Source organism: Anopheles coluzzii, chromosome X, assembly GCF_943734685.1.
Source record: "Anopheles coluzzii chromosome X, AcolN3, whole genome shotgun sequence".
In the NCBI taxonomy this organism is placed as follows: domain Eukaryota; kingdom Metazoa; phylum Arthropoda; class Insecta; order Diptera; family Culicidae; genus Anopheles; species Anopheles coluzzii.
Window position 1 is genome coordinate 9498242 of NC_064669.1, and position 23736 is coordinate 9521977.

General features: G+C 46.7%; 2 protein-coding genes across 2 annotated transcripts; one reads left to right on the forward strand and one right to left on the reverse strand.

Annotated features, from left to right (window-relative positions):
- The first annotated feature begins 436 nt into the window (after positions 1 to 436).
- LOC120955936 (uncharacterized) lies at positions 437 to 18698 on the forward strand. The gene is made up of 4 exons (XM_040377195.2): positions 437 to 452; positions 740 to 802; positions 5842 to 6040; positions 9206 to 18698. Exons 1-4 carry the CDS (start codon positions 437 to 439, stop codon positions 11379 to 11381), a joined length of 2454 nt encoding a protein of 817 aa, XP_040233129.2. The 3' UTR covers positions 11382 to 18698.
- A 3857-nt stretch (positions 18699 to 22555) lies between these two features.
- Positions 22556 to 23476, reverse strand: LOC120956675 (uncharacterized). The gene has a single exon (XM_040378348.2). The coding sequence runs from the start codon at positions 23286 to 23288 to the stop codon at positions 22815 to 22817; it is 474 nt and encodes a 157-aa protein (XP_040234282.2). The 5' UTR covers positions 23289 to 23476; the 3' UTR covers positions 22556 to 22814.
- Between the last annotated feature and the right edge of the window lie 260 nt (positions 23477 to 23736).

The following is a 23736-nucleotide window of genomic DNA, read 5'->3' on the forward strand; positions in this document are numbered from 1 at the left end:
TAGTGTGGCGTGTACTGCGGATCCAGAACTTCACGGAAGGCGAGAATTGAAAGAACTTTGACATGAACATATGATGCAGAAACTGCTCGTGTGCTCGGATTCGGACTCTTCTTTGTTTGTTGAAGGATTTCTGCGCAACCGAGCTGAAGAAGACGAGCGAGAGACATCAAAACGGGGACAAAATGCTGCTGTGCAGCAGCCAGCTGCGTTTTCGGGGCTCGGGGTTCTTCCTGCTTCCTGTTGTGCACCATGTGCGCGCGCTCGACAACCGTGGTTCGGGAGAGCTGATGCAGGAGAAGAAAAGGGACCACAGGAGATCTAGTGTACTACCTTTAACCTACCTGTGCACCACCGCCACTGTGTGGCACTGGATGGAAGTGTGTGCTGCGCGGGGCCGGCTGTGGTGTACGCACTTCTCCTTTCTTTTTTAAGTTTAATGAAGGGTACGCTCGGTAAATGAAGGTTTCCCAAAATGAGGCCTCGCTGGTCGGCGACGTAACCGGTGGCCGCAGCAGCAGCTCAAGGAAATACAGAAGGAGAGGGAGCAGCCGGCTGCATATGCAGCGGTTGTTGTTGGCACATTGAACGATCGCTCGAGGCCCGAACCGAACGGCGTGTAACTGCCACACATCTGTTCGCGGCAAACAATCGGCATCTTTAGGCTCCCGGTGTGTTCGCACTCTCTCCCTTTCTCGCTCTTTCTCTCTATCGATCTCTTCCTGTTTCTCTTTGTCCCTAGGTAACCGGTACACAAAACGCCTCAAGAACGCCGGTCCAGAGGTGAGGGAAATTGGGATTGCTGGTAAGCTCTTGCGAAAGGTGTTGTGTGACAAACAGCTGAGAAGGAGAGAGAGAGAGATAGAGAAAAAGAGATATTATGAATGAGAGAAAGAGAAAGAACGAGAGAGACAGAGCAGGGACATTTCTTGCAGTGTTTTGTGTAAGGACAAACATCCCTCGGGGTTGATTTTTTCTGATAAAAAGGTAAAGGTAGAGGCAGTTAACCCCTGCGCGCTGCAGTGGTGGGCACGTCTTGAGATGATTGTTTTGTTGTTGTTTCGATTTTTGAAGTTTGGGAAACGGAACCGAGACGCAGGTAGAGGGTTTGGGCATTCTTTTGCAACGACAGTATCCCATCGCTGCACGTCTTTCGGGCTTTGCATCTGCCCGTCGGACCTCCGTCTTGTGTCTACCGCGTGTGCTAATGCCGGCCCGGTGTTTTCGAACTTCTCCCCCGGGGGAGGGGAGAACCATCAACGGGGAAGGGTGTGGTGCAACCTCGACATGTGTTGGGGTGCGTCGGTCTAATTATGATATCGACCAGAGGTTATCCCTCAGCAATTTTAACCGCCCGCCCGTGTTGCGTTCGTTGACTTTCCCGCGCAAAAGTGTGCAACATTGCGCCATGGGTGCAATAGGCTGTTGCCAGCAAGGGCTTGGGACATTGACATGGGTGCGCGGGGTGTATCGTAGCCCGAATGTTGGCGCGGTTTCGGCAATTCGCTCCAGCAATGTTGCCAGAGGAAACATACGCTTATACCTTGTAATTTCCATGTTTCAGATAAGCCTTGCGCGTTCATTGACACTGTACGGCAATATCTCGGCAGTCCCAAGCCATAACAATCCAGAACTCAAGTCTAGAAGTTCAGTTTGTGACACGGTAGGCTCTAGCCATCATGGCTGGGGGCTTGTAAGAAAACTGTGCTTGTACCTTGTAATTCCATGTTCCAGATAAGCCTTGCGCGTTCATTGGCACTCCTCTTCTGGTTTGTTATGTCTATGGAGTGTGCTCTGAAGTCCAGAAGCTCAATTTTTAAAATCGTAATAGTTTGGAAAACAGTGACCTGTGAGAAATAGGCATTAGTCAACATAGCTGGGACATTGATATCGGTGTGTGTATCGTTGTCGGATATTACTCGCGATTGCGGGAATTTATTCCAGCAACGTTTCCAGAAGGAAAGTACTCTTGCACCTTGTAATACCATGTTGACACTCCGCTTCTGGATTGTTAATGTCTATAGAGTGTGCTCTGAAGTCCAGAAACCCAGCAGTTCAAATTATAAAAGAGTAAAAGTATGGAAAATGGTGACCGGTCTGAAATAGGCTCTTGCCAACTTGGCTTGGGCCATTGATATCGGCGTTGGATATTACTCGCGGTTTCGGGAATTCGCTCCAGTAATGTTTCCAGCCCTTATACCTTGTAATACCAATTTTCAGATAAGCCTTGCGCGTTCAGTTTACACTTTGCCTCAGCATTGTTATGTCTATGGAGTATTGAGATATTGCGAATAGGAGTTCAGATCGATTCTCTTGTGGGTAACGATACCAAGGGCAAGACGATTGGAATCCAAGAGAGATCGAAACAAAAACAAGCGCGCGAGGTCTACATGATTTTATAGCCTTTCCATTACCTTTTCCTCATTACCTATAGGTAATCTTCTCTTTCACCCTAGAAGACCTTAGGTTTAGGTATGCATCGACAACTTGTAAGCCGCCAACAACACCTTGTCTTGGTGAGAACGGAAGAAATTTTAAGTTATCGCTCTTGATTTTGCGATCTCATTCCTCATCTATGTTTTTTTGCATAATCCCCCCGATTGCCGATCGTGGAAGAACTCTCCAACACACTCATATTCCGAGCATAGAGAGAGACCCCCAAGGGCTCTCAGGGTTGTTATTGCTGCTCGCGTTACCTCACAGCCTAATGTGCAATGGGCTGTGTACCATAATGTACGATCCTTTCATTCTCTTCTATCCGGTATAGGTGTATCCACCTAGGTTCGTTGCTTGTCGCTCCCTGCTGTCGTCGTCGTTCACGGTACGCCCCAAATGAGTGCAGTATTTTAAGCAACGCGAGGCGGCTACAGTTCTTCTCGCGAATTTCTTGCTTTGGTGCCGGCGTTTGTTTTTTTGCTATCATTTGCCAAAAAGATGTTTGACGTGCGTGTGAGTGTGTACGTTACACATTCTGCTTGTCGCGTTCGTCGTCATCTTCGCCCGTAAACGGTCTTAAAAGTGAGAGTAACCGCGGAGGAGCAAAACATGTTAAAAACGAAAGGAAAGCAAACGCCGCGCGCACGAAGGGCAACACTAAAGGAGAGACGGAGAGAACTGGAAAGACGTTGTCTTCGTTTTCTTTGGCGGTAAGGTGTCTGTCTGTTTGCCTGTTGAAGAGGAAACAGGAGCAGCGCTGCCTCTCTGCGAAGGACATCTTGCTTGGGCGGCTCGAATGCGGTACGTGTGTGGGGCCTTGCCTGAGGATCGGTTTTTTCGTTGCAGGGTGGACCTGAAGCTTTAGCCTGATCCTAATCCTTATCTGCCAGCATCGAAGCAGTGCTGTTTGATGCCATGTCCAAGGTTAAACAAAAGAGAGGTCGGGGTTGCTTACCTTTCGGCCGAAAGAGTTTCGCACACGAGCGCCGGTCAGTGTTTCTCAAACTAATTTGAAATGTTTTTTTTTAATTATTATTATTTTAGCATTAATGGCGTAATGTGCTGAAGGAGGGCTGAACAACAATTTATATGCTCAAAATTGAACTAATTACTCAGATAACTCATAGATAACAATCTGTAGCATTTGATGACTTTTAAAAAAAATACTATAATGGATCATTTTGTAACTTTCCTACTTTGGGGGCTTTTACGATACTAGTCAGCTGTTTTATATGAAGTTTGACAGTTGGCGACTGAAATCATTTTGTCACTTCATACAAAATCACTCGCAAAATTAGCCTCAGATTTTCAGCCTAGTCTGGAAAAATGTTAACAAACGTCGAGGGTCGATCACATAGCAGATTAGCTCATGAACGATTGATTTGTTTTGGCTCAAGCACACATATTTTGTCAGGAAAGGTTAAAACATGTTTAGACACATTTCGAACAGAAAAAAGAGAACAAAACAATATTAAAATGCATCTTTGTTTGTACACAATTGCTGTAATCCAATATGGCGAAAGTCCATTGTCAAATGGATACAACCCGGATAATGGAAGCTGTTTTCTCTGTTGTCTACGAGGCCTTAATACACGGTTTTCCACAACCACTTTCGAATGTGCACATCATCATTCACCACCTGCAAGATGTTTTTCAACAGCTGCCGCATATTGTACTGACATCACAATAAAATTTCCGTTCTTACACATGATGTTCGACACAACCCAAAGAACAGTCTAACTCAATCCAGTCTCAGTAGTGTTGAAAATCATGTCGAAGAACTGAACAATTATTGTGATGAAAATACAACATTGATGGCAGTTGCTGGAAAACATCTCTCAAGCTGTAGTAATTTGAGTAATTTGATTACTAAACTCAATGTTGTAGTAATTTTTCAGGTTTTCTATATGATTTTTAACACGCTTCATGTTGGATTCAGTTTGACAGTTCTTCGTGATTTGTTGAAAATCATTTGTAGGAACTGAAACTTTATTTTCATGTGAATACAATGTATGACAGCTGTTGAAAATCATAATTTAGGCGGTGAATAATGAGGTGCACATTCGAATATTTATTTATTTTTTTTACCATAAACCAATCTCTTCCGATGCCAATAAAAAAATGGTTTAGAAACTCTGTCCCGCGCCTCGTATACCTGTTCGCGGGGCGCTCTCTTCCTTCTCGGTGTCTGTGTGTTGCGCGGCTCCTAGCGTCGTTTCCTTTTTATCCTAAGCTCTTCCTCTCCTTCTCCAGCCCGGGTCTGTAGGAGGTGAAGGGGGGGGGGGGGGTTTGTTCTGTTTCGCTCGGCTGCTTCCCGATGGGAAACGGGTCCCATGTGGAAGAAAGAGAGAAAAAAGCAGTGGTGGGGCGGCGAGGAGGCAGCGCAAGCGAGACGCAATGGTGCAAAAAAAACAACGATGGAACCCTCGGAAGGTGAAAAAGAAACGAAGGAACGAAAGACGCACCACGAAAAACCCAATCGGAAAGACAGAAACGGAAGAAAACCACGTGCTTTTCACAGACTGCCGGGGCGCTGTTGCTGCTGCTGCTGGCAATTTCGGCCCTAGCAGCAGCAGCAGCGTTACCAGAACAACATCACCGGCATCACCTTCCCGGCAGGGGTGTGTGTGTGATGCGTTCTCAAGGCGAAATTATGGGAGAGTTGCATTAGCATTTGCGACAGAAGAAGAGGGGCAGTGCGATTTTTGTTCTTTTTTTTGTTTTGCTGCTGTGCGATGTGAAGGTATTTCTGCTTGGGTCTGCAGAGAGAAAGAGCGAGAGAGAGAGAGAGAGAGAGTCCTATTGGTAGTGGATGGTATTTTGAAGTAAGATTTCGTTTCATTTCACTGGCACAATCGAATGCACCTTTTGTTGTGTTTTTTTTGTTGGTTGTTGCATTTTTTGATCACATCTCCTTCCTCTCGGAACCCAAACCCCTCCGAGTCCCATCAGGAAGGCCTTAAGAACCTCTGCACGTTCCCTCGCCCCGCGTGCAAGAGATGATCCACATCATGTGTGTGTGTGTGTGTATGTGTGCATGTGCGTAAGAGCGAGTTAAACATCTAATTATCAACGTCTCGTCGTCGACTGCTGCCTTCCCTTTTTTTTGCCCCCCCCCTCCCCCCTCCTCTTCGCAATTCGTTTCCCAGCGCGCGCACACCAGCTGCTTTTTTGTCGTCGTCGTCGTCGTGGTGTGGTGCCGGTAGAGAAGAGAGGAGGGACCACGACTACCACTACCACCGCAACCAGCTGCTGCTACGCTGCTCTGCCGCCGCAGCAGTTCTTTGCGAGTCCGCATTGCCCCGAGTTCCCTTACCCTTACCGGATCTGACGGTCGTGTCGCGTATGGTCTGATTTTGCCGGAGCCAAAACACGGACAGCACCAGCACGGCTGGTTTGGTGTGTGAGGCTTCCGACGAGCGTGTTTCGCGCGCGCACCGGCAACGTGCTGCTGCTTCTCCTCGCACGCAACAGAAACCGGCAGCAGCAGCAGCAGCGCGTCGACTCAACCGGTATGTCGCTCACTCGTACAATGGCTGTCAAGGCGTACGGATCTGCGCCATAGTTCGGTTGCGTGCGGCGGGTTAGTGTTTCGGTGCGTTTTTCGGTACGTTAACTACACACACACATAAACACACACACACATACAGAGCGCGGTGGTGCGTATTCGGTTAATATGCGCGGCCCCTGCCGTGTCTTCTAGGAGTGCGCACGCCGAAGGAACCGGGGTAGCAAGCGCCGAAATTAACTGAGCGTGGTGTGTTGCCCCTACGCGGCGGGCCGGTGGTGGAGCAGGAGGAGAATGAGGCAGAGAGTGTGGCTTGCCGTCTGTGATTAATCAGGAGAGCTAAGAAGAAGAAGAAGAAAAACAAAAAGGTAAAACAAAGAAGCAAACTTGGAATGAAACACTCGAAGGCGAAGGTTCCGAAGCGAGATTGAGATGCGCGCATTCTCCCCTCGAGTTGCCGCTCACAGGGCTGCGGAGCTAAATCGGTTGCGAACGCCGCAGCTCCCTTTGTCCTTAAATGTGAAGTGAAGCACAAGCAACCGTTGTCGCTGTGTGCATGTTCCCCGTGTCCATCGGGTTGTGCGTAATCGGTAGAGGATATATTGGGCCTTTGTTTCGCGGATTCGCGGCTGTCGGTTAATATCCGCGCGCAAAACAGGCATCATCCACAAAGGTGTGTGAGTGTTTCAGAGTGAGAGAGGTTAAGAGAGGGGTAGAGAGGGTATAGTGTGAAACATCCCGACGACTACCAGCGTTTGGAGCATTGAAGAGGACATCCCGACATTTGAAGAACCAATGTTTTTGAAAAGCTTTAAAACATCCGATGCTTAAAACCCTCAACCATCAACCAATGTCTCTCCAAAGTCCCTCCATCAAACGTGCTCAGCCGAACCCTACCAGCAGCCCCTTCCATATGGGTAGCACGTGAACGTGAAGCAATCCAGCGATCGAGAACCCATTCGCAAACACATTGCTGTTCCAGAAGGGTAGATAGAGAGGGGTTTGGGGTGGAGGAGGGTTTTATGGCCATCAACTGCAGCAAAAAAAAAAAACCCATTCCGAAGTCGGCGGTATGTGTTTGTGAGTCCTCTCCGAATAACACCCGCTGCAGCACAAACCACACACATATTGGGAGCAGCTCGCCTGGAGCCTATGCATCTTCACATTCTTTTCCTCGGAGATCGTGCAGCTGCGCAGATATGGCCGGACGTGGACTTCTCCTCCAGAAACGGTTGGGTTTGATACTTCTTGCAATTTGCAATAACGTCGATGGGTGAGGTGTGGTTCCTGTGTTTAAAAGTCCCGTATTCAGAATTGATGAATCTCCATCATCATGTACCTGGGATATTTTAACTTCTCAATGTGTTGTGCCAAGATCGTGAAGTTCGATTGTGAAGTTACTAGCCATATTTTGATGAGTTTTGATTTTTTTTCTTTTTCGCGAAACTCAATGTTTACATGCTCCAAAAGTGATGTTATCTGGATTAAGTGTCATCAGTATGGAGTTATGAGAGGAATCCAACTACTTCTTCTTTTTTCTTTCAATGTAAAATTCTACGCGGTCATGCCGGACATTCGAGACGTATTAGCAACACGCTACCGGAAGTCCTTGTTCCTTGAGCCGACGCATCGATCGAAGCGTTCTGAAGCGCATCTCGATAGGTTCGTTCCGTTCCTCAACCAAAACGATCGGAACTAGGTTCAAAATGATGAACCTAGTAGGTTTCGGTTGGAACTGGTCGTAATGATTGGATTTATCGGGCTGCTCGGAAGAAGTTCGGAGTGGTCAAAAACACCGGAGACGACTCCTATCCAAACTTGTGGAGCGCACCCACGACTCCGATCCGATTCCAGCTATTGTTACTCCGGTTCCGGCTCAGACAAAATCGGAACCAATAGTTCCGCCCAAAGCCGGCAGGAATCGAAGTCGGATGGAGGCATTTAATTTTGTGGTATTTTTTGCTTAACGACTTCACTTCTTAAACAGGCCTTTCTTTATACGAATTGCGGTTGGAGTCGGATGAAGTCAACAGGAGTCAGAGTCGGAGATTAAAGGCCTCAGCAGATTAACATTGGTCTGCACGCGACTCTGGACGACTCCAGACAACTCCGACTCCTTACGACTTCAGCCGACTCCGGACGACTCCAGATGACTCCAGATCACACCAGACTATTCCAAACGACTCTGGATAATGCTGGACAGACCTACCTTCCGGAGTCCAGATCCAATCCAAACTGCGAAGATTTAGAAATCGACTCCAGAAAGTAGGTTCGACCAGCATTCTTCGGAGCTGGCCGGAATCGTCCGGTGCCGTCCAGAATAGTGATGTGCTCTCTGGAGCACACCCACGATTCCGATCCGACTCCGACTATTATTAGTCCGATTCCGACTCCGGAAAAATCGGAACCACTAGAACCATGAGTCGGAGTCGTCCGGAGTCGCCCGAAGTCGCACGGAGTAATTCGGAGTTAGCCGGAGTCAGCCGGAGTCGATCAGAATCGGAATCCGTCGGAGTCAACAGGAGCCGTGTGGTTTAATGAGCCTGTGATCAGACATTTCATTTCGTTACGTTTTTTGTCTTTCACTTTACGCGTGTACTTCGTATACAGGCCTTTGTTTCGAAGGCCGACTACAGGCCTTTGTTTTGAAGGCCGACACCGGCCGACTCCGGATGACTCCAATAGCTCCTGACGACTCCGATCGACTCCGGACCACTCCGGGCGATTCTGGGCGATTCCGGACGATTCCGAACGCCTCCGGAGAATGCAGGGTGAACCTACCTTCCGGAGTCGACTCCGGATTTTTGCGAACTTTACCCATCACTAGTTCAGACACAGAAGAAGTCGTTGGAGTCAACCAGATGCCAACATTTGAATTTTTTGCTATATGATGTATTGCCACGGCAGTTTTCAATGATATAGCGTAAAATCAATTGTACTATTCGTGCCTGTTTCCATTGAGCCTATTTCCGTGTGCAATTGTTCAATATTTGCCTAACACGTGGCTCACATAGCGACGGAAAGCTTTATTGGGCTTACGCTACACTTTGATTGCTTTACCCAAACTACCCATTTTGCAGTCACAATCCCTTCTTGATTGTTGGTTCTGTTATTTTAATCGGTTATTTTAAACGCCTCTGCTTTTTACCTCGGCACCGTAGGACATACTCGTCTTATGAATCATAAAAGTGTACCCCAAAACAAGAATCATGTTTAAAAAATCATAATTTTCTAATAAACCCCCGTTCTCTTATTCCATTTTAGGTGTATTATCAACCAAATCGGAAACAATAAACCTAGTGTAAAGAGAACGCGTGAAGGAGGAGGAGCAGGAGCGCCTGTTTGTAGCGTACACAACCCCAAAGGCGACACCTCCAAGGAACCAAGAGCAATAGCATTTCGTAGCACTCTAAAGCAACCAGAGCAGAGAGAGAGAAGTAAAAAAGCAACAAAACTGCCTAGCACAAGCATGGACGATTTTTCGCTCGCGTTCGACGACAGCCGGCAGTCGCTGTCGGTGGCGACGGCGGCCACCACGCTCGCCCAGCTGACGTCCCAGTTCGACGATCTGCACCTCGGCACCGGTGGTGCGGACGCGACGAGCCTGCTGAGCGGGCTGGTGGGGGCCGGCGGGCTCGGCAGCATCGGTGGGCTGCACCATCACCATCACACGCTCGCGTCCCTGGCCGCCGCCGCCGGTCCGGACAGTGGGCTGCTCGATCGGCACCACCATCACCATCTGGGCGGCTGTGCCAACGGTGGCACCGGTGGTGGGGCCCCGGGCCACCAGACGCCCAACTCTACCAGTGCGGCCGCCGCCGCCGCCGCCGCCACCAACGTGCTGGATACGTTTGTCGCGATGGTCAGCGGGCTGACGGGCGTGTGTGCGGCGAACGGCGGCAGCACCAACGGTACCGTTGGCCCGACCGGGGGCCTCGGTGGAGTAGTGAATGGCGGTGGCGGTGGTGGCGGCGGTGGCGGCGGCAGCGGCGGCAACCTCATAACCAGCAACGGCACGACCAACGGCGGCAGCGGCAAGCTCGAGGAGCGGCCGGTCAAGTACAAGTCGCACACGGAGTGCGTGCCAGTGCCGTCGTCCGAGCACGTGGCCGAGATCGTCGGCCGCCAGGGGTGCAAGATAAAGGCGCTGCGGGCGAAGACGAACACGTTCATCAAGACGCCGATCCGGGGCGAGGAGCCGATCTTCGTCATCACCGGCACGAAGGAGGACGTGACGCGGGCGAAGCAGGAGATACTGTCCGCGGCGGACCATTTCAGCACGCTGCGCTCGTCGAAGAAGCAGGCGATCGCGCTGCTCGCGGAAAGCCGCAACATGCTCGGGTACAGCATGCCGGACGAGATCACGATCCAGATCCGGGTGCCGCAGAAGGTGGTCGGGCTGGTCGTCGGGCCGAAGGGGGCCACGATCAAGAACATCCAGCTCAAGACGAACACGTACATCATCACGCCGAAGCGCAACCAGGAGTCGGTGTTCGAGATTACCGGCCTGCCGACGAACGTGCACACCGCCCGGCAGCTGATCGAGGAGCACATTGCGACGCGGGCCGGCACCACCGCCTCCGGCGCGGCTGGCGGCAATGGGGGCGGCGGTGGTGGAGGTGGCGGAGGCGGCGGGGGTAGCAGTGGGGGCAGTAGTAGCAGCAGCAGCAGTAGCAGCACCACCAGCTCGAGCGGCTCGTCCACGTCCTCGTCCGGGCACGGCATTGGCCCGGGGGGTGGCGGCGGCGGCGGCGGCGGCGGTGGTGGTGGTGGGCTGAGCCGGTCCGGATCGTCCAGTGGGGCGAGCAACGGTGGCAACGGGCCGGGCCTGGGCTGCCTGTCCGGGAGCGTGACCGGCAGTGCGGGCTCCCTCATCGGAGGCTTCGGGGGCGGCGGAAACGGTCTGCTAAACGGGAACCAATACCACCACCATCACCATCATCTGGAGCAGCAGCAGCAGCAGCAGCACAACAATCACCATCATCTGCACCATCCGCACCATCAGGGGACGCTGCTGAATGGCGGAAGCCTGTCCAGTGCCTTGAACGACGGTGGCGGCGGCGGTACCAACGGGCTGCTCGGTGGCATCGGCAGCGAGCACGACTTCGAGGGCAACCAGTTCATCATCGACAATCTGCTCGAGTACTTCAACAACATGTCCGGCACGAACCAGCAGCAGCAGCACCATCACCACCAGCAGCAGCAGCACCACCACCACCACCACCACCACGAGCCGTACCTTTCGCCCGGCGCCGGCGGGACCGGGATCGGCGGCGAGCACATACCCGACTTCCGCAGCATCTGGGAGAGCCTGAGCGAAAGCCAAACGTCCGGCACGACCACCGACAACTCGGACAACTCGTCGCTCGTCTGGACGCTGCCGTCGTCGCCGCGCAACTCCGTCTCGTACAGCCCGGACGATTTCATCTTCCAGCGATAGGATGTGTGTGTGCCGCGGCACCGAAGAACCCCCCCAAGCCACTGGGAACAACAACTGTGAAGCAATACAGCCGGCGCAAAGACCGATATCATCCGCCCGCACACTACGTTTTGGATCCTTTGAACGGTGAAGAAAGCGAGAGAGAGAGAGAGAGAGAGAGAGGATCGCTCAAAGCTACACACAATTCTCGTTGTACGATCGTTGCTGGTTGAGCCGCTCGAATGGTCAGGGCGCGTATGGCGCCGGAGCCTGCCAGTCTGTTCTGTGGGGTTTACCGTTTTCATTTGTGATTTACGAGCGCACGAGATACTGTTTCGATTGTATTTTTGTACTTTTTTTTTTTAAATTTGTTTGCCTTTGTTTCCATTGTGTTGTAGTTGTAGGCTTTTAATCTTTTAGAGCTTTTGGGGCGCATTAGCGCCCGTGCATAGCGCCACGAGGAGAAAAGAAACCAAAAGGAAGCGCATGGGGAAACCGCCGGAGCGTTTTGCGTGTTATTCTGTAAGACTCTAAGGGATACAGAGAGAGGTAGAGAGAGAGAGAGAGAAAGAGAGCACAACACGGCAAAGGTTGTTTGTTTGTTTTGACTTGCGTGTAATTAAGTTATGTTTTTAAAATAATTTAAATTAATCTTTAAGTTTTATATTTGCTCATCTTGTTCGCTTTCAAGCAAGCAAAATATCGAGAAAGAGGAGGAAGAAGAAAAACGAAGCGACACAGCATCCCAGTTACAATTTGTATCGTCCTATGAGAGCATGCTGGAGGGCGGTTCTAATCGTAGTTAACACAGCCCGCGCGAGTGGCCAGGAGCAGGGCGGGCAGCGATACACCCAATACATTTACATACATAATGAGCACAAGCGCATTTTCCAGAACATATGAGGCAGGGCGCGTATATTATTAAAACGAAAAAAAAAACAACATCACATACACGCAAAGAAGAGCGGAGCTTTATACTAATTTAATAGTGTATAGGTTTACATGAACTAGCATTTTAGAGTGTGAAATCGCACACACACACACACGCGTACAGAATGAGATTTGTTGTTCGGGTTCCGGTGGTGTGTTGGGGATGGGGACGACCATTGTTGGATTTATCCGTCATTGTTTCGCTAATCCCCTTAATTAATCCCACACACACACCAACACGCCCACACACGTACTGAATGAGATTCAGATCGGTTTTGATGAGATGACGTGGTGAAACTCTCATGTTCACTCATCAAACACAACTTAGCAAGAATATTTCATCCCCATTTTCAGCGATTAGAGAGACACACACATACACACACACACACACACACACACTCACACGCTCAGATAGCGGCAATAATGGCGAAAGAGGGGGCGGAAGCGAATTTTAATAATTAAAAAGTAATAATATTAGCAAGCCAAGGATGATCTGTGTGTGTGTGTATGTGTGTGTGTGGCGTATAAGGAGCGAAGGCGCGCACAGTGTATAGCAAAACGTGTTTAAAAACTGAAGTTTAAATGCCTAAACGAAAAACGAAAGGAAGCGTGTGTGTGAGAGAGAGAGAAAGAGCATTAGAGGGCAAACAAAGCAAAGAAGGAAAAACAAACAGTAGCCAGCAGGACACACTGGGACGACACACCGGGTGGAGCGGTCCAGTTTTCTTTTAAAAATATTTGTTAAATTCTATTTTTATTTCCGTTAAGTTAAAAAAAATATGGAAAAAGTCACGTTACATGCAACCCGGCAGCGAAACAAGACGAAAGAGTTTTTGTCTGCTGTGTTCTGTTGGTTGATTCCGTTGAGAGCAAGACATTAGTGAATTGTGGGAGGGCGTGAAAAAGTGGTACGAAATTTTGGGGTTTTTGTTTCTCGGTAGGTACGAGCACAGGTGATTTGCGTCCCGGCGTCCTGCTGCCTCAAAAACACACCCTCAAACACACTGCCGGTTGAAAGTTTAGGAGCAAAGCCGAAATGTAGCAGTGATACTAGCAATTGATGTTTTTTTTTCTTTCTAAACAGTCATATGAACACGCAGGTGTATCGCTTTTGTTCTTTTATGGTGTCATTGAGCGCGCAAAGGTACTAAGTAATTTATTTTTTATTGTCTGTGTATAGTTTATTTTATTTTTATTTTGTTCTTTGGAGAGTATTTATACATCGGATAGGCGGACCGGCAATGTGTGTGCGTTGTGGTGATGAGCATGATGATAATGAAGAAGTGATTTAGCAGCGAGGGTTAGATAGATAGTTACATAGTTAGAGAGCGAGATGTAAACCGACTGGGCAAGAAGAGCAAATGGAATAAACACACACACACACACACATGCCGGTACGCGGTATGAGACAAATAGTCCACAGGATTATATATGGGGAAGAGTTGGAAAGCGAAGAAACCGGATGTGAGTAAAACAATTTGCCAAGGCGCTTCAAACTAATCAAACATAAGGAAGGGGACGTGAAAACATATGGAAAATGTAGTAACACAAAACGTTAAAGAAGAGTGAAAATATTATTATGAAAAAAATATATATATCTATATTATATGTTAATCTACAATGATAACACACACACACACTGCGTAAAAGAGCAAACCTCGAAATAAAAAAAAAATATGTTGGAGGAGCGGGAGCAGCGTGGTACCAAAACGCGTAAGCAAACGAATAATAATGATAACTAATTAATAGTAACACTCTATCACCATTCGGCTTAAAAGTGGCAGAGAAAGAGAAAGAACAGAGAGAGAGAGAGAGAGAAAGAGAAAGAGAAAGAGAAAAAAATAATAAGAACGAAGAATAAAGAGGGATAGTGAGAGAGAGAGAGTGCGCGCACTGAGAGAAGCATAACAAAGAAAATGAATAACTATAATGAATGTAATGATGTACGCAAAAGGCAGCAGAACAGATGCAACCACGGCATTGAGAGCTGTAAACCAATTATTGTAACCTTCGAAACAAAAACAAATGATGACCGAATCCCAAAAGTAAAGAAAAAAAGAGAAGAGAAAAACAACGTGCACAACACACACGAAAGCAGTTTATTTTTATAGAACAAAAAGAAGAGAAGAAGAAGAAGAAGCAGAAAAACAGGAACCATCTAAAGCATTTACCATTAGACGGAAGCGTAAGGGACGACGAGAAAGCAAGAAAAATGAAGAATAAATAAAATATTGTATTAACAAAGAAAATACAGACAGACGCACGTAAAATTGGCTTCCGGGACTGATGGTGTGATGGTATAATGGCGGGTGTGATGGTGGTGCCGAGAAGATTTATCTAGAGAAGTAGTATGTGTGTGTCCAGCGCAGGACAGTGCGCAAAGAAGGAAAAAAGGGGGCAAATGCGGTGAAGAGACACTCTTCTCTCTGTCTCTCTCTCTCTCTTTCTCTCTGTCTATCTCTACCACCGGTAGTACTGTGTTCCATTATCTCTGGGAAATTACCGAGGTAAAGCGAAAGCAAAGAGAACAAACAAAAAAAAATCGAGAAAATAAAAATGAGCAGATAAATAAAAAAAAAGAGAGAATAAAAAGAAAGATAAGATGAAAACAGATATTGAATATTCCTATACAGAAATATACATAAAAAAGATATATATAGATTATATATATATAGTATATAAATATATTTATGTACAGATATACCGCGTGTAGGATGTAGTGGGTGGATGAGAGGTACGTAAGCTCCGATTCAGACAGAAGAACCGGTGCAAAGAAAGCAATGCAAAACATATGGAACGAAGAAGTGTAAGCTCCAGTAGTAGTTCCGGTCTCGGTGCAACAATGGCACACCTCCCGGCGTCGAGATTGCTGGGCATATTTTTGGACGGAGCGTAAACACTTACGGAGGCCGTGTGTACTTCGACACTCGAAAACATGGCAACCAAATCCGTGCGGATGGCGAAAATAATGGGTCGTCCGAAGGATCGGAGATCAAGAGAGCTAGAGCGATGTCGATCTATCAAACAGAGAAAGAGAGAGAGAGAGAGAGAGAGAGAGAGAGAGAGAGAAAGAGAGAAAGAGAGAAGAGAGAAGAAAAAAACCTGTCGACGCACATACTACCTTTTTTATCTAATCGCTCGCTGGTTGAAAGGAAAGAAGCTAAATTAATACTTTACGCCATCATACTTAAACGTCTAACGGCTTAGGACAACTAATGTTTTCCGTTTTCTCCCCCCTCCCCCCCCTGTTTACTATTCATCTTACTATTCATTACTATTGCTGCAACCATTTAAGGTAGAACATGATGGTAAGAGTATAATAAGGCACATACCCATATACGCATCTGATGAAGCAGGTAATGAGTTTGAGGTAGGATTATGGTCAAAAAGAAGAAAGCAAGACAAGTTGTCCAGATTCATTGCAGTTATTGCAGACTTGCGAATGAGCTCAAAAAAAAAAGAGAGAGAGAGAGAGAGAGAGAGAGAGAGAGAGAGAGAGAGAGAGAAAGATGATATAACAGAAAGCAAAAAGAACGATATAGAAGGGTAGTTGGAGAGCAGATAAAAAGAAAGATATAAAAAGGCGGAAAGAGAGCGCAAGAAACGAGTGAGAGAAAGGGGGAGACAGAATTGAGATAGAAATATAGAAAAGAGCGTAGAGATGTGAGAAGGAAGAAGGAAAGAGAAAAGAATAGTAAGATGGCGTACGGAAGCGTCAGTATATGATATACTATACCAATAATTACTAGTAGGGATATCACATTTATAGATTTGTTGTCTGTGTCGATAAGTTTTATCATGTTTCTTTGTATTTATATGGAGTTTATAAAATGCGAGAGAGAGAGAGTAAGAGAGAGAGAGAGAGAGAGAAAGAGAGAGAGAGAGAGAGAGAGAGAGAGAGAGAGCTAGTTCGAGGGGAGAGAAAAGGAGAGCGTAGTCTATTACATCTCATGTCCAGAACGTTTTTCTTGATGGTTCTTAACAATATATTCTATCTAATTACCACCTACTATATCTATACTACTAATCTCCACAGCGCAGCAGCGCAGGTAGTCGTATATATTTAGCGTAGAATGCGACCTTCATTGCCATCTTTATGGTGGCATCCTGTGCGCTACGAGCTAAAAGCGCTACTTGGTCACAGTGCTGGTCCAAGTTGGTCTTACCAAGTTGGTCTAGCGGGACATCCACTGGTTCCGATTCCTCATTATTAGTTCCCGATTTTTGTATGAATGTGTATCAGGATGTGTACTACTAACGGATATCTAGATGTCTTAGTATGTACTTTGCCCATAGTTACTACGATACTTTAACGGCAAATTATTTTAATTGCAAATCCGAGATTTTCCGAGAAGAGCTACTAAGAAGAGCTTACTTGAGCACTAAGCAGAAGAGTGTCTATGTTTCCACTGTAGTTTAAATTGAATGTGCAATTATTGGAACGATAATACACACACACACACACCCCACCCACGCACAAATAATAATTGGCTCATTATCGTTACACAGGATCTCTTTTCCATAATGTTGCTAACCAACAACACATGCAATGTACTTACGCTTACACTGAAGGCTTTCATTTTGACAACTGTCAACTTTTTGAGCACTAAGCCTCAAACACTTCAACCATATCCGCTAGTGTGTGTGTGTGTGTTTTTGGGTGAAATTATTTATAGATTTGTTCTTTATGTTCTGCTTGATCATCCATCCTGCTCAGTAGTCACTAGAGAGAGATCCACTAAGCAGCATCGCATTGCAGGTGGTGTCTATGGACGCGATAGTGTATCGGTACAGCACAGAAAAGAGGAGAGAGAGAGAGAGAGAGAGAGAGAGAGAGAGAGAGAGAGAAGGAGCAAAAGTGCGAGAGAGAAAATAAATGCGCAAATATTCTTCCAACGTTTGAAAAGAAGTGAAACTCACGGCGCACGGCATTTTTTTTTCGATTTAGTTGATTTGTTTGGTACATTGGTGTATTGAAACATGAAAGTCTGACAACGGTTATTGCTTAGGTTAGGACAACTTAAGACAGAGAAACACGGAGTATTAGTGGGAAGAGAATAATACAGCAAAAAAGTAATAAAAACAGAGAGAGATTGTAGAAAATAAAAAAAAAACAATAGTTGGACTAAAATGTGCGACCAATGAAAGATTAGTCCACTACTTCCCAATAAGAGGATATCTATATACACATACATGAATTGAAAAAAAGGATGAGACAACATTTAGCGAGAAATAATGAAGTTTATCAACACAATTTGTACATCCTCTAATTTCGGGGCATCGGATTATGGTAGGATGCTGTGTAAGGATAGCTTAAAACGGAACGCACTTTTTCGTACACCGGCGTGTGGAGGTTAAGAATCCGATCGTGGATTGTACATGCATAAACACATACTATTATCTCACAGCTGTACCGTAACTATCGCAAACATTACAACGCATTGCTCTCGATCCTAAATACACTACTGTACACCCATACACATACAAACACGTGTAACTGTAATGGAAAGCGGAGTGGAAGTAACTAGGAAGAAACATCAAAATGGCGTCAAGCTAAACACTGAGAAAGTGGAATGAGATAGAAAAGGAAAAAGAGAGCGAAGTAGAAGAGAGATACACATTATCGATACACGATAAGAGCTCAATTTTATATCGAAATTTATATACATACTTGATAGATAAAGAAAATGTAAGAGTTATAAAAAGCAGAAGAACGAAAAAAAAACGATAAAGCAATAGATGACGCTGATACTGCGCAAAAAAAACCCCGAAAGCGGAACAAGCAAGAAAACGGAAAGCAAATGCACCTCTCGAATACTTAAAAAAAACACACTGAAAACTGCTGAACAGCGCCACAGATTTTGTTACCTATATATGCGTGGGGTTTGCGTTTAGGTCTGCGTTGTTATGTTAGTTATAGCTTTGTTCTCTTCTAATCTTGTTGGTAATTTTTTTGTTTTACGTTTTTTAGAGAAATTGAGCACTTTCTAAAGAGTTTTTAAAACGAACCCGAAACCGCGGAAGAGCAAAAGAACGACCAATCCCGTTCTGCTGCTGCTGCGCAATATATCAGTCACCGCTCTGCGGTGACAGTTGAAAGCAATTGCAGCGGACACGCTACCTGCTACTACCCCGCGCGAACTTCCTTCTCTGTTAGTAGGCTTAAGTTTTCGTGATTAAGTTTCGACGCGGTGCACCACGCGCCACACTTTGGTAATCGGCATTAGGAGGGAGGAAGAGAGGGTGAGATGTTCGCACTATATATATCAAAGCGCGGTGTGGCCGTCCAGTGCCTAAGGAACCGGGTGGTCCGGGCCCTCACACTTAGTGCATCAGCTGCCGGTACACCTGCTGTGTACACGCACCGCCGTAGCTTAGCGCAAACATTTGTGCGTGAAAACCACCCCCGAAAATAAAACCAAGCAAAAGGATAAAAAAACAGCACATACAAAGCCGGGATAAACGCTGAGAGGAAGAGGGACATTTAAAAAGGAAACACTATCGAAGATGACTTTTTTTTCGTTTTGTGTTACTAATATTGCTATTACAACTACTACTACTCTTATAAAGACTATTACTACTACTAAACACTCTAGCCTCCTCTCCATCCAAACAAAAAACAAGCTTTTTTAATGCTGCTCTCCACTGCTAGTGTAGGATCTGCTAAGGTGTAGGTGATCTTACACAACGGGCTCTGTCCACACGGCCGCCGCCCGTGAACTGTACTAACTCTGACACACGGGGGAGACACTAACGCTCGCGTATAGTGCATTTGACACCCCGGGCAAGCACACTAGCAGCGTCAAGAATGCAACCAAAACGGTAAAGCAAAACCGGTGGATAATAATCGCATGAATGTTTAAACAATTGCAGATACTTATAAGCCGACAGAGAGAGAGAGAAAGAGAGAGAGAGAGAAAAAATGAAGTTCGAGCGAGATAAAAAGAGAAAAAGGAGTTTTGTACGAATAGTAAAATCAAATTAGTCGACAGTTCGAGAGTAGGTGGACGCACGCATCCATCGCTCAATGCGCACACGTGTGATGACGCGCTGGGCAGTTGGACAGTATCGGAAGATCTATAGTTTTTAGTATACAATATACCAATCATGAAGCAATGCCCTCGTAATCTGATGACTGGATAGAAAAATATATAATTATATACATATAAGAGACATTACTATACTTGGTGTAGCAAGATCATCCTCATTCATAAACCCCCATACCCTCCCCCGCCCCGCCTCCAGCCACCCCACACACACACACACACACACACATTCATCACTTTCACCAACAGGCACAGTGAAGGAAGCAGTGTGAGAGGGAGAAAGGAAGTTGCGGGAAGTGAATTTTATAAAGATGGCGAGCAAGCAGGAAAAACGTCTTGCCAAGTTCGGCCAGGTCCAATGTCATTATAACACACACAGAGATCCACATACAGCCGCACCGTGGCATGCACCTTCACCCAATCAAGACGGCAAGTGGGGAGGGGTGAAGGCTTTCCAGGGGAGGGGAGGGACACATAGAGCGACACAGCGAACTAAATAAAACGAGAGAGAGAGAGATAGAGAGAGAGAGAGAGAGAGAGAGAAAGAAAGAAAGAGAGAGAGAAAAAAAAAACCCGAGATAACGTAGAGCCGAGACGCGTAAGAGGTGTAGCGGAGCGGTGATCGTACGAAGACGAAGAAGACTGTAATGCACTACTCCTAAAATATGTTGTATGGGAAGTATTTAGAACAAAACAAACAAAAAAAAACGGTGAAACGCGTGAAACAAGAATATCTAATAAAAGTCTTATAAATTAGATCCCGACGATGTGTTCGCTTATTCAGGTGCAGGTATAGTGATCTATCCGCATCATCCACTCAATTCAATGGAATTCGGGTACTATCATGACATCCCGGCTGTGATAAGCCTACTGGAATCTTCCCGATATTCATTTCGGTTCACAGGTAAAGATCTCGTAGCTATCCCGATCCTCACAGGACTCAGCCCGTACTATCCAAAATCCAATGCTTGAGGACAGATTGGGTCCTCAGAAGGTCCTCAAGACACCGGGTACCCATCGGAGATGGATGTCAATGTCTCAGAGGAACATATTCGTGCTGGAAATGTGTCTTAGTTTCTTTCAGATGAAGTGGTTTCTGTGGTAACAAAATTCCAAGGCATGCATTGCCTACATCGGAACTATTGATTTGCTCTTTACAGCACACCCACGACTTCGAACCGACTTCTGTTATTGTAAGTCTGATTTCGACTCTGGTAAAATCTTCCGGAGTTGGAGTCGCCTGGAGTTGTAGTTGTTTGGAGTTGGAGTCGTCCGGAGTCGTCCGAACTCGCAGTCGGTTGGCGTAGTCCGAAGTTTTCAAGAATAGCGCTGTTGCTACGACAGCATCATTGCATCTACCTTCCAGAGTCGGTTCGGAGATGACTCTGAATTTTAGTTAACCTTACGCATCACTAATCCGAACCGCAATAGCCTTGCTCATCTTCAGTGGGCCTTTCACGTATTTGGATACAGGCTACCAAGTTGATACAGTGTATACAGATTTCAAATCTGATTTTGAGAGAGTATCTCATAAACTGTTGATGAAGCTCTCTAAATTAGGCATATCTACGTCTTTCGTTAACTAGATTGGGTCTTACCTCTCTAACAGAAATCTTCATGTAAAGTACGGACCGTCCTTTTCTTTACCGTTTTCCAACTCCTCCGGTGTCCCTCAAGGAAGTGTACTAAGTCCCCTCTTGTTTCTATTATTCATAAATGACATTAGTTTAATTCTTCCATCTCCTAACCACCTGCTATATGCAGACGACATTAATGTATTTGTTCCTGTGATGCAAGCGGATGGTTGCAGCACACTCCAATCTCTTAATTCCCTCTCTTCCTGGTGTGCGTCAAACTTCTTAGAGTTCTGTGTCGTAGTCATTCCCCTCTTATTCACAACTATGTTCTTAATATCACTGTTATCAGCAGGGTGTCATGTGTTCGAGATTTAAGTGTCTAAATCGAAAGGCCTATCACTCGATAGTCGTCTTGAATTGGACATCGGAAAAGCTTATTCAAACCTTGGTAATATTTTTCGCTTGACTTCGGGCTTCACCGATTTGAGGTACCTTAAGGCATTGTTTCCTAGTGCGTCCTATTGTTGACTATGTTTCTGTTGTCTTCTGTACAAACAGGGCAGGTTGGAATAACAAACTCGAAGGTATGCAAAAGCGCTTCACTAGGTGATTATATCGCCGCCTCTTCCACAACCACATTACCGTCATACAGTGATCGTTGCATATTATTCAATCTTAACACCCTCGAATCTAGACGAACTAAAGCATGTGTGTCATTTATCAGACTTGCTTTCCCAGCTTAGTTGGTGTTCCTTCCAGGTGTTTAAGAAATCGGACTGCCCTTGCAATACCTTTCCGCAATACATCTTTTGGCACTAACGACACGTAGCTATTTTGTTTGCGTCAATTCAATGAACATTACCGTGATTTTAATTTCTAAAATATGTTCCGGCTTTATGTTATACAATATAATTATTTTTCTCTTTTTTTAATGTTCGTTATTTGATTACTTTTAATGTGTTCTTCTTATCCGCTGCTTATTTTCCTTTAACTATGGATTTCCATGCTGTTACATCCCTTTCTACTTTCCCTTAGTTTAGTTTAGTTTAGTTCCAATTAGATTAGTACCAATAGGGCCAGCTAAATTTTAAGCAATGTATCTTCAACGCCAGAGGCAGACATATTGAAAGTAATATATGAAATGAACTGAAATGAAACTACGCTGGCGGGTTACCGGAGGAGGATTTATGTGTATTATCTGAGGTATCGAAAAATGTAGTTTGAATCAGAGACAGTCAAGTTAATCCATTTTCGTTGTGACCTATTCTTATGATCGCTAGACTTATTTTACCTGACCGGATCACTCAATCGAATCAAATTATGAATAAACCCACAGTACCAGACCGACCTGCAGAGCCTAAGGATGCCTTGGTACATGTGTAGAATCTTCGCTAATCATTGCTAATATTAATTCTGATATTGAACCCTTTTTGGAAGCTTACAAGGCATGTTACCGACAAGCTTTTGTTACGAACTATGCAAGATCCTTGATTAAAGTTTGCCACAAGTTGTTAAAAGACACGGACGTATATGGGAGACTGTCTCGACTTACTCCGGACCCTTCTTGGTCTACCTTTTCCCGCGTAGGCTCCGCGCTTCTCACGTCTACTATACCGCCGAGACAACATCGTTGAGGCCGCAGTTCGGCGCAGAACAACCTTTATCACGTAAGCATTTATTTGGTCAGCATATAACAAAGCAGCAACAGTGGTCTCTTCCCGTCAACGTCGGGAAGGCGAATATGTTATAAAATAGGAGCTTCCCCATTTCCCCATTTACGATCCTTGCCCCTCCCTCTTCCCCCCTCCCCCCATTCGCCCCAACTCAGCAAAGCTAGCAGCAATATCACATCCCCCGCGCCTCGTCGTTCCGTGGGTGTGGGTACCCGCCCCCACCCGTTCCTAGTCCTGCAGCACGCTCCGCTCGAGGCTAAAGTCATAGTCCGGCGCGTACATCACCCGGCCGATGTAGGTGAGTATCTCGTTCGCCTGGATGCGCGTAATCTCCATGTCCGCCGGCTGGCCGATGTCCGCCGACAGCCGGAACGGCACACCGTGCACCGCGTTGCCGGCCACCTTCTCGTCGCTGCGCTGCCGCACCGGCACCGGATTGCCGACCGCGTCGCCGCCAGCTCCGCCCGGTGGCTCCGGGACGGCCGGGTACAGGGCACTGCCGGCCGCCGGTCCGCCTGGTGTACCGCCGGGCGTCAGCGTTTCGTCCGCGGGCTGTGCCGGACCGCCGCCACGGCGCTCGATGAAGATGAAATCGTCCGCGGCGGGCGGCTGATGGTGGTGGGCCGCCGAACCAGCGCCCGGGATCGGTTCCGTCGGCACCTGTGTGGGGCTGGGTTTTTTGCTCTTGAAAAAGGAAAACATTTCGCTGCAACACTACACTCCTGGGGGGGCGCTCCTTTGCCGGATGAGTCACTCGGTTGGGCCTTTTGCGTTGTTGAGTGTGGAGTTGATGGGTGGGATGGGTGGGTTTGGGATGGTATGTTTTGGGTTGGTCGTTGCTGCTGCTTCCCCAACAGTACCGCACACAACGAAGCCTTTCTTTGTTTTGATACCAGCAGCGGGGTCGCGTTTGGCAGCTCGCTGGGCTTGCGCGTTTATGCTGCCGGCTGCAAGGATTGAAATGGAGAGGCGCGTACACGCGATTTGTCGAGACGGTTAGACGATCGCGCAAAAAAAAACAAATGCTCGAAAATTACTCAAAAAATTACAGGTTTTTCAATCAATTCTCATAGCTGTCATAGGGACACTTTATTAACTCTTTCTTTAGTGAAATAAACATAATATTATGGGAATCGGACTCTATAGCACC